The 10,572-nt window shown below is 50.9% G+C and overlaps 1 protein-coding gene across 1 annotated transcript in view; it reads right to left on the bottom strand.

Moving 5' to 3' along the window:
- The window catches only part of PIK3R5 (phosphoinositide-3-kinase, regulatory subunit 5), a 25,553-nt gene extending 24,094 nt beyond the window's left edge, over window positions 1–1,459 (bottom strand). Inside the window, exon 1 of the mRNA XM_009334066.1 lies at window positions 1,363–1,459. Within this exon, the coding sequence (XP_009332341.1) occupies window positions 1,363–1,459 (97 nt within the window). The remainder of the gene's footprint in view (window positions 1–1,362) is intronic.
- Window positions 1,460–10,572: the final 9,113 nt, after the last annotated feature.

The following is a 10,572-nucleotide window of genomic DNA, read 5'->3' as shown; positions in this document are numbered from 1 at the left end:
AACCCACATGAAGAGGACTGAAAGCCAGCAGGCGGAGGGATGGGGGAAAATTATGAGAACTGAGGAATCACTGGGCAGCACAACTGCTTCAAACAGAGCCCACCACCACCCGACCCCTGCCCCGTACAGTCTTGTCTTTGCTAATGAGATGGAAAAATTATGAAGTCATTTTTTAAAGGCTACCCTGACACAAACACCAGTGCTGAGGGGCTGGGATTAGAGAAGGGCAGAGTTTGTGAGTGACACAGGAATTGATTAATTATAATTACAGGAAGAGGTGAGTTACGCAGCGCACAATGAATTCCTTGGCGAGATGGACTCCTATGGACATGCACTGTAACGGTGCCAAACGCGAGGTCGCGCTTCCAGGAACCAGGAATGTAGGTCACACTTCAGGGACTGTTTCCAAGAACGTGGGGAGACCAAAAGGATCCAGGAGTCGCGGTGACAGCTGTGTGACCCAAGACCCAGGGTGATGCTACAGCACGGGAGCTGGCATCACTCCGGTGGGCATGAGGAAATGGGCACGGCGAGAGGGATTACTCCAGTATTTGGCAGCAGGTGGGATACCACTCGCATCTCTTTCTTGACTTACAGGTAAACAGAAAAGCAGAGGGAGTTGAAAGAAGAACTGCACAGACGAAAGGAAATCTGGATTTGACAGCCCCCCAAATTCATTTAGTTTCTTTCATCTGCAAGAGGATTTAGGAGTGATTTAGTTGCAGCCTACAAGTGTGAGTATGAGGAAGAGAGGTCAAAATTACATTCAAAAATTACTGCTTCTCATTGCTGCTTTGCCCTCACCACCACCATCCCAAATCTCTTTGCAGCCCTCTGAACATGGCTCACATCTTTACGGCCACCATGGTATCTGATCTAGATTTAAATAAAGTTGATAAGCAAGTGTGGAGATATTGTTCTGACAATGCGGCAGCGATTATGCCTGTAGGTTTTGAGGACTATATGCATCAAAGCAAGGCAAGGCTGGCTGATTACACAAAGGAGCCTTTCCTCGTGGTGAATGAAGACTCCTCCTCTTTCCAGCTCGTGCATGGACAACTGGCAAGACGCACGGCTTCTCTGCTGAGCTTTACCTATGTAAGACCTAACATGACTTGTTCAGCATCTTGCTGCAACGAGGCTCAGGAAGACTGACTAGGTTGGATCCCACCTCTAACTTGGAACATTGGAAGGGAGAAAAGGCCTCCAAGCCTCCAGTAGCACCAGCAGCTCTCTCTTACCCAGGTGCCCAGGTAGATCAGCAGATCATGCAGAGACAGAAGAACGGAAGAGTTTGACCCCACTGAAGCTGTCAGGTGTCAGGCTCATGGCCAACAAGTCTGTGGTTAACAGGTCACCTACCAGCCCATCTGCTGGAGACAGCATCTCTGCTAAGCCCATGTAGACATCTTTCCAGTGCGTGGTAGATCCTGTCCTCTGTGCACGTGGTGTGCTGCATTTTAATTCATCTCCTAAAGAGAGAGAAGGAAGAGAGTTAATACACTGGGCCTTTAGTTAAGTGCAAGAAAGAGAGCGCTGCAACACTTCTACTGCAGCACAGACAAGATGTTCCTGGTGAAACACCACCCCATTACTGCCTCCTGTCACCCTTTCCAACACCAAAGGCAACGATGCACCGCACTCTGCTAGCTGTCATCTTCCCCCCTGCTCCTGCAATCCCTCCCAACCATGGCAAAGAAAAGGAGGTGCACACATCCGCGACGTGATCACGAGAGGCTGTGGGGCCAAGGCACCCTCCCCCTGACCTGCTGCAGGCATATCTGCCTTCTCACAACTTCCGTCTGTGGGACAGATCAAGTCTCGCTCACGTGTTTGTGGCAAGGAGGTAATCTTGGGTTAGCCTCCATCGAAGATAAAACTGCAAGAGATTACAGCTGCAGCACCTTGCAGCGGGGTCAATGGGAATCATAGAACAGCCCTGGAAGGAACAGGCTGGAAGGAATCTCAAAAGATCATCTGGTCCAACCTGAGAAAAGCGAGGGCAGAGCCCAAGCTCCTACTCCTTGCGTTAGGCATGGATTGTCCTTGACAGCTCTACTGTCCGCTGGTGATGGTCACAAACCCACTCCCAAGTGCTAACCTTGTAGCAGCCGGGAAAGCCTCTGGTACCGTCACCTTGCTGCCACACAGCCAACGTGAAGAACAGGTCCACGTGCCCTTGTGGCAATGCAGGAAAATACAGAGGGGGCTGAGGTCCCAACATCTGAGGACATTGTGAAACTGTGGATTGCGTGCCTGGCTGCAACTTTTTCACAACACGGCTCTGTGCATCTCACCTCTCCTCCACGGCTCAGGGTGCAAACCTAAACCTTGGGCTGGCAGAAACTGAACGGGGGAGGGGGGCGGATTTTATCCCACTCTATTCATCTGCATCTGTCTGGGACACCATGAATATAAAAGCAACTTGCCCAGAAGGTTTACTTCTCAAATCTGCCCCGACCATGAGCAATCAAAGAGGTGCCTGGGCAGAGATTCCCTCCTCCCCTGCAGTGCCAGCCCTGGCGTCCAGAGGGACCCTGGGGCAGGCGCCTCCCCTCTCCCAATGCACAGAGAAGGGTTCATCCCACAGACTCTTTGCCTCTTGGTTAGAAGCAACACAAATGCACAAAAATAATCCAGGAAGAAGAAACAAAACCTGCCAATGCTACAAAGAACACCTGCCAAGGAGGCCTTTGCTTTCATCCCGGACAGCACGCTCCTGTACCTATGCCACACGCTCCTGCAGTTCCCAACGCTACCCCAAAATAGCCGATTCTTTGCTTATCTGGTCAACGTTTGACGCTTAGCATTCAGTAGTGGCTGCGCCCATCACAGCTCCCCACCTCCACCCTGGCAGGAGCAAAAGCTGCTGTGATCTCAGCAGAGGTTCCACCCAGCACCCCCTGCTTGGTGCACTCAGCATGGCCACCTCCACCCACACTTAATTCCCAGCAATTCCCCCAAAACGGCTCAGTAAAGCCGTGCCCGGCCGCTGGGGCTCCCCGAGAGCCAAGGGAGTGGCAAGGCCAGCTCCAGCCTTGCCACTTGGTCCTTCCTACGCTGGAGAGAAGCCACCGATGGCTCCAAACAGGTGAAAGCAAACACAACAAGGGACCACTGACCTGCCAAATGCAAGCTCTTTCCTTTACCCCAAAGAGGCTCATGGGCTCCTGCCTCTTGTGTCCCGCTGGCACAGCCTGTTATTACGGTCTTCACCAAAAGTTTTACATCCACAGTGCGTGCGCAAGGAATGCCCGAGAAAAGCTCTGCCACGGTGCCGAGGACTGAATGAGCGGGGAATCTGCACATCAGCACCTTAGTCATGACTTGTGGCAAGAGGAAAGCAGTGACTAAGAGCACAGCGTGACTCATAAGCACCCTTTACAACACCCCACTCACAAAAATACACCTCCCCGCACGTCAGCTTGTTTTAGAGCACAGCTCGATCCTTGGAGGGGAGCGCGCTCCTCACCGCACGCTCAGGGCGAGCCAGGCGCTGGCCCAGCCATCCCTTCCCGATGCCTCTCATATCCCAGCACAGAACAGGCAGGGAATTTAAGGACAAAATAAGACAGAGATATTACCATAACTTTCAAACCACAAAAACAGTCTTTGTGGTTTTTTTTTTCCTGGTGTGCTACGGACCACACATGAATCTAAACCTCCTCTCCCAAGGCAGTGCTTATGGAAGCATCTTTCATGGGAGAGGACTTGGTTTGTCCACCACAACCGAGCAGAAACTTCTCAACCTCTTCTACTGTTTATTCCCCAAACTCTCCCTTCCTTTCCACCCACGCTGAGCAAAATGACAAGGCAGGGACAGTTCTGGAGGACGTAATCAGACTTTCCAAGGAGCTCTGTTAAGCATCACAAGAGCACTAGAAAAAACGCATGTTGAGGTCAAGGTTTTTAATCAATGCTTTGCAATCGTTTATGAGGGTGTTGAGCAACTTTGCGGGAAAAAAAAAAAAGTCCCTTCATCATCTCCCTCCAGCTGGACTCCCAGTAGCAGAGCTGCTAAACCAAGAGCTGCTTTGGCAAAACCGCGAGGTGCAAGGTATTCGGGGCAGGTGGGAGGGACGGCGCAGTCACTGTGCGGTGAACTGCTTGCGGTCACGTTTCACAACACACCCGGAGCAAGCGCTGCGAGCAGTCATGCCCCGGCAGCCTTCGGGGATACCCTCGTCACCGAGGCTGGCTGCTGCTCTGCGCATTTCCAAGCTGAGCAACATGCTGCAAAAGATGAGGGTTCCCCTGCCTTCCCCCCAGTTGTCAGTAACACTTTCAAGAGAGCACAACCACCACACAGGGAAGAGAGAAGGGTTTTGATGGACCAGTTGAGACAAAACAGCAGGGAGGGGTAACAAGAGACCTTCCAGCATCGGATTGTCACAAATCTCCTCTGCAGCTCTGCAGGCAGCGCAACACGGTGCTCACACATCTGTTCAGCCCCTATGTGAAGCATCTAGAGAGATTGCTCCTATGAGGCAGGAACAGAGGGGACACCACAGCAGTTGTGAGGAACAACCTCAGGCAACAACCTGAGTATCACGCTTGGACAAGGCATTAACTACCTCTCTTCGGAGAGCCTATCGCGTATGGAAAAGTGCAGCCAGACCGATTGCCACTCCTGCTCGGCACAGTCTTAGCAAGAGCTGAGCAAAGCAAGCAGAAGGGCTTTATCCCACCACATCTCACTCACACATCGGACCCCAGCCCTACAAAAGCAAGCTATGGGACTTCAAGCCCTGGATGTTCTCTAAGATGAGATTGGTTTCCCTTCTCCAGTAACTTTACACCTTAAAAGCAGCCTTCAAACACCATGCAAACCATACAGTCACCATTTAAGAGGCAGAGAAGCCAATGTTTGGAAAAGTTAAGCAATTTTTCTGCTGTCCCACAGCAACTTGTGGCACAGCTGGGAGCAAGTCTCCAGCTCTCCACGCACGTTCCTTACCTTCCATGCCATCCTCCTGCCACCTGCAGTATCAGCACAGTCAGAAAGGACTGGACTTCTTGCAAGAAGATAGCTAGATCTCACCTAGAGTCCCCATCGCCTCACACCGCTCTGGTCCATACACGTAGCTGACCAACCAAGATAAACATCTACCATCGCACATCCCAAGAAACACCTTCCTCCCTCTCTCTCTCCCAAGCAGGACAGCCGCCCACCATCAGCAGGGTGCATCTGCAGACCGCCCCGATGGAGGTGGCAAGAGGAACTGACAAAGACCGAGAGGGGAACCAGGAACCTGGGAACTACAACCGCACCGATCAGGGCACAGGGAGGTGGCCGGCTCACAAACAGCTCCAGGACGAGGCAAGCAGAAAGCAAGGCTTGCTCTCGTTAATGTTGCATCATGTCGGTAATGTTATGGCACTCTCGGCCACAGTGGTGACAACATTTAAGCCCTCTGGTTTTAAGAATCCCATGTCCTCAGGGAAACCAATTTGCCTTGAGGTTTTGCCCTGTTTTTGACAAATGGCCAACAATTAGCAAAGTCACGGGCGTGGGGCAAAGTTGAACCTGCCCCCTCAGAAGGCCTGATTGCCCAAAAGGCACCTGATAATCTCCTAAGACAAAAAAATAATGATTAAAGTGAGTGAGAAAAGGCATAGCCCACCAAAACTCAGTTTGGAAAGTATCTTAAGAGTATTTGGGAAATTGTCCCAGCACCTTGCATGGATGCAAGATCTTTGGAGAATTTCCATCTGAGATTGCTTAGTTAGAAGTCTTCATTCATCTCTGTCACAGTTAAAAAGGTGGACAGATAAATTACAATGTTCCTGTTGACTAACATCAAACAGGTAAACATTCATCCCTTGGTGAAAAGCAGGAATTTGCTGATCATTGTTTTTAGATTTTCACTTGTTGTCCTGCTTTGAGGCACAAGGTTTGCAAAAATCCCGAAGTTTTCAAAGAATATGAAAAAAACCAACACCAACAAAAAAGAATGTATTTTCCTGCTGGGCTGTGAAGCCCGAGGCCATGGGGAGACCTCAGGGAGTCACAGCTCTATGACAGGGGCTTTCCACTCAGCTGGGACAGGCTGTGGTTCCCCCACTTGCCTTCACCACCCTGGGACCTTTCCCTTTCACAGCTTTTCTCCTGCTCAGTATCAGAGCAAAGGAGAACACCTCAACTCCTTCATGTCCAGGATGATGCTGCCCCAGGAGCAGAAGGTCCCTCTGCACACAGCAGCCAAGTCGAGGAGATGACTGAGGCCATTAGCAATTCCCACATGGTTGGGACAGGGCACGTGAGAAGCTGAATTGAGGGCACATGAAAAGCTGAATTGGGGGTCACACAGCCTTTTCTGCAAGGAGAAGCACTTTTCTTCTATTAAGGTCCACATGAGTCCTATCTTCAACATCCAAAGGACTTCTCTGATCTCTTTCTGTAGTGGTGGAGCCCAGGACAAGTGAAAGAGCTCAAAGATCAAGTCCAAAGTTGGTGTTCCCAAATAAAGTAGTGAAGGGAACTAGACCACCCCCTCCCAGGACACTGGCCGCCTCCAATCCAACCAGCAGGGCAAATCCCAGCCCACCCACCCCAGACGGCTCCATCATGATGCCCTGGGGAGGCACCACCCCAGCCAGCACCCTGCCCTGCTCTAATCCACTCCTTCCAAGAGAGGAAACCCAGGCAGCCGTGTAATAAGCTGAGATTTCCCCTTCCGTGATAGCAAATCCCAGCAGCATCTCCTCGAGACGCCCGTGGGCAGGAAAGGACATGGCTGAAAGTCCTCTACCTTCCCAGAGGGGACCCTGCAGCAGGGAAGCAAGGGAGTGCTCCACCAGCACCGGAGAAAGCTCACGGGTACCTTCATGGCAGGGTAACGCCCTTTCCTGCCCCAATTGTTCTGAGGCTGCTGGCTGAGCATCCCGGGCAGGAAACGGGAGAGGAAAAACAAGCCCCTTCGCCCACGGGATCAGCTCGTGAACACGCTACCCAGGTCTGCTGGCAATTGCAATGGGTGGAGGGACACGGACTGCCTCGCACGGGTTAGTGTGAGGAGGTGGCTCAGCACTTGGCTCGTTGCTGCGGTAGGGCTTAGGGCAGCGGGGAGAAAAGGGCATGAAGCCTGATGAGGCTAAAGAAAAAAGGAGCGAGGGCTGATGCTGCAAAAGAAGGAAAACCACTTAATTGGCAATTAAAGCAAATGGATTCTAACCAGAGCTTTTTTCAAGGCAAGACCCCCATAGAAGCACCTCAGCAAGGTCATCATCTCCCCTGAGCTACACCTCAGCTTTCTGCCTCCTCCATTTCATCTTCAAAATGGGCAGTGGGCAACAGGTAGCACGGGAGCTTTGGGAGATGCATCCCCATTGCAGCGGAGGAGCTGGATACGCAGCTGTGCCACGCGGTGGAGCAAGCACACAGTTGGTACCTGCTCCTCCAATGAAAGCGTCTGTTTTTCTTAGATTACAGAAGAAATCTTGGTTTTTAACTATCCTTAGCATACAAGACTTTACTGCCTCCTCTACACCCCATACGGGAGCCAAAGATAGAAACTCAGAGCCGAGAGAGGGAGCAGCTGGAGGAAGTCTTTGTAGAAATCGGCGAAACGAGGGGAGAAACCTGCAATTTTTAAGATTCAAACTTCAGCCTTCGTGTGTTTACTACTCAAGTAAGTGCTCTGCAAAGAGCAGGGAGATGAAGGCGATAAGATGTTCTTTCAAACCACACAAAGGCAGCGTATCAAAAGATCCAGGAGGCAACTGGTTTGACAAACATCCTTTCAGGGTGCTCGCAAAGGAGCGCGTACCATCCAAACACCCTGGCACCACGCGACTTCCTTATAGGGCCTCGGGTTCCTGTCCCGCCAAGCAAGGACAAAAGTTGCTCTTACCCCGAGGAGTAAGAGCACACCGAGCCATGGCGGAGGCCATGAGTGACCTTCGCTCCTTGACTGCAAAACCTCACCTCCAGGGAGTCTCCACTCCCCGAACCAACAGAGGAACAGGCAGCAGAGAAGCAACATGGGGAATCTTTTCCAAAACCCAGCTGGCAAAACCCAGACCAAGCCCTTACTGAATCCTGGCCATGGAAGAACTGATCAAAACCAACCACCCATGAGGCCACAGAGGGCAAACACAAGAGAAATATACTCAGGTGTCAATACCCACATCTCTGCAAATCCACCCGTACACCTACTCACCCACCCAAGCCACGTTGGCTTGCCAAGATCATCACCACTACCGCTGCCAGGTAGTGGTACAGGCTTGAGAGCAAGGGATAGGACTGGAAAATTTGTCCTTAGGTCTGATTTCTTGAGAAGTCAGTTGTAGCAGTGCCTGGGCACCCTGCGGGACTGGCCCCTTTTCTTGTCTATAAAGCAAGGAGCCAAATTACTTGGAACAGGACAGATTACAAACGTGAACCACAGCAAGGTCCCCATGATGCTATCTGCTGTACTTACACATAGCAAAAAACAACCAACAGGCAAACAAAAACAGCAAAAAAGATATTATCCACTCTGTTATCTTCCTCCTTTTCTTGGAGTGTGGAGGGAGGAAAGGAAGAGGACACCAGAAACTAAGCATCTTCTTCCAGGACATAAAGGAGAATCTGAAACAAAAAGCTGTAATTTAATGCTGTCTGCGCAAGCCCAGCTCAATCACTTTGTACCATCTAGTCTGACAGTGGGCACAGGAGAGGCGTAAAGGCACATGGACATCTCATTCATGCTCTACTCCAAGGTGGGACATGAAGACCTCAGTGATGGGTCTCTGAGCAAGGCACATCCAGAGCAGGATTTAGGGGGTAAGCAAATTACACAGGCTGTTGGGAAGGGGCAGCAGGACAGGATCACCCAGCACAGGGCTGGAAAGACAGGCTAAGGGGTGAACAAATGCAACTGGGGCCAATGCTGTGAATATTTGCTGCCATCAGGGTACCAATGAATGAACTAGAGCAGAAACAGCTCCAAGGAGCAGTGTAGACTCAGGGGTTTGGTGGCGAGGATCCACAATACAAGTGTGCAGGAAGCAACACATGCCAAGAAGTCATCATCCAGACAGAAAGGCACTGAGTGGCACATTCGTAATAAAGACATCGAGACCAAGGTGGTTTTTCAGAAGACCAAAACCACCAAAAGGTCAACTGGGCATTGGTCTGAACAAGCAACACAGGGAAGTATTTGGCGTCCTGGACACACAGGGTGTCTGGGGGCTTCAGCAATCACACTGATATGTAAAACTACAGCCAGGAATGAGCCGCCCTGCTCATCACTGGCAAACTCCACATTTGAGGTATCCAGCTACAGGGATGCATCTCTGCTGGGAGGGATGGGACTGCCCGCTGGGAGATCCCACCAGCAACTGATGCAACCTATTTCTTGAACTGCTCTGGAAGGAAGATTTTCACAGTGATTAGCCCCCTACTCCGGGATAGCTGGAGCAGCACACATGGGAAGTCTTAATGTAATAGATGAGCAACAAGCCATTATATGAACCTGTAACCTTAAAATTGCTGTGGGATTTGCACATAACACAGGATTCTGAGCTAACTGCAGTATTTGGAAATGAAATGGGAAAGAGAGATTTATACAGTGATTTCATCTTAAAGTGGAAGATAAAACTCATGGCACAAGAAGAAAACCTGCTTCTGGAATAATAACAGCATCTGTGCCTACAGGATAACCATGCTAAAGGGGCATTACTTCACCACAGGAATGGCGCAGGTCATCCCTACATGCTAGCAGCAGGAAACGAAGATCTGATTTATTAGTGGTAAATGCTGTCTCAGGAAGAAGAGAGGTACCAGCCTGGCAGCTCCCTTGAGAAAAAGATCTTCAGTGCACAGCAGCACTACAGGACTTGAGTCCTCCTCGAGCAGCAGGGCAATGTTGTTGTCTTGCTGAACTGCAAAGCCTCATTTACACCAGAAAACGTGAGAACTGGAAGCTTACTAAGACACAGAGATCGCTCCTTGTTCTCACTGTGTCTGAGAACCGGGCTGAATGAGAGACTCCCACCACAGAGCAGGGAAAGCACCTAACGTGCAAAAGCAGTTTCGGAGTCTTTTTAATATCAGACAGCACCTACAGAAGGTAACACAAAAGGGGCAAGCCAGGTTTTATGCCCAGGTTTGGCCGCTTGCTCCCCTCTGGGTGCCGGCCGGGCAGTCCCACAGCGGGCACAGCAGGTCTGGTGGGTCTGGGGGCCGGTGGGGTTCTTTGCAGCAGCGCAGGAAGAGGGGCTCAGCCCAGCCCAAGAAATCGAAACATGAGATGTGATTCATCTCACCAAACTGCCGACAGCTAAATTCAGACACCTCTTTGTGAACTACTTACCTGGGGCTGCTCAGCTTGTGCTGAGGGGTATCTAAGATGGTCACTCGTGTCCTGCCAGGACATGCCTGTCCCTCTCTACTAAATGCAAGGCAATTAGCTCCAGTGCAGTCACCCAGCTCGTGGCTATGCAGAGCTGGACTGGATGAGCCCAGCCATGGACTTAGATCACGAGACACTTCTTTGCGGAAAGAAGTCCAAATTAATTCACAATACACATTCACGAAAGAAAATGGCTCTGTGGGAAGGCACAGTGGTGGCCATCATATAGTCCACA

This window comes from Pygoscelis adeliae, unplaced genomic scaffold, assembly GCF_000699105.1.
Source record: "Pygoscelis adeliae isolate BGI_AS28 unplaced genomic scaffold, ASM69910v1 Scaffold11, whole genome shotgun sequence".
In the NCBI taxonomy this organism is placed as follows: domain Eukaryota; kingdom Metazoa; phylum Chordata; class Aves; order Sphenisciformes; family Spheniscidae; genus Pygoscelis; species Pygoscelis adeliae.
Note: the sequence above shows the minus strand (reverse complement) of the source record. Positions and strands in the feature narration are given on the sequence as shown.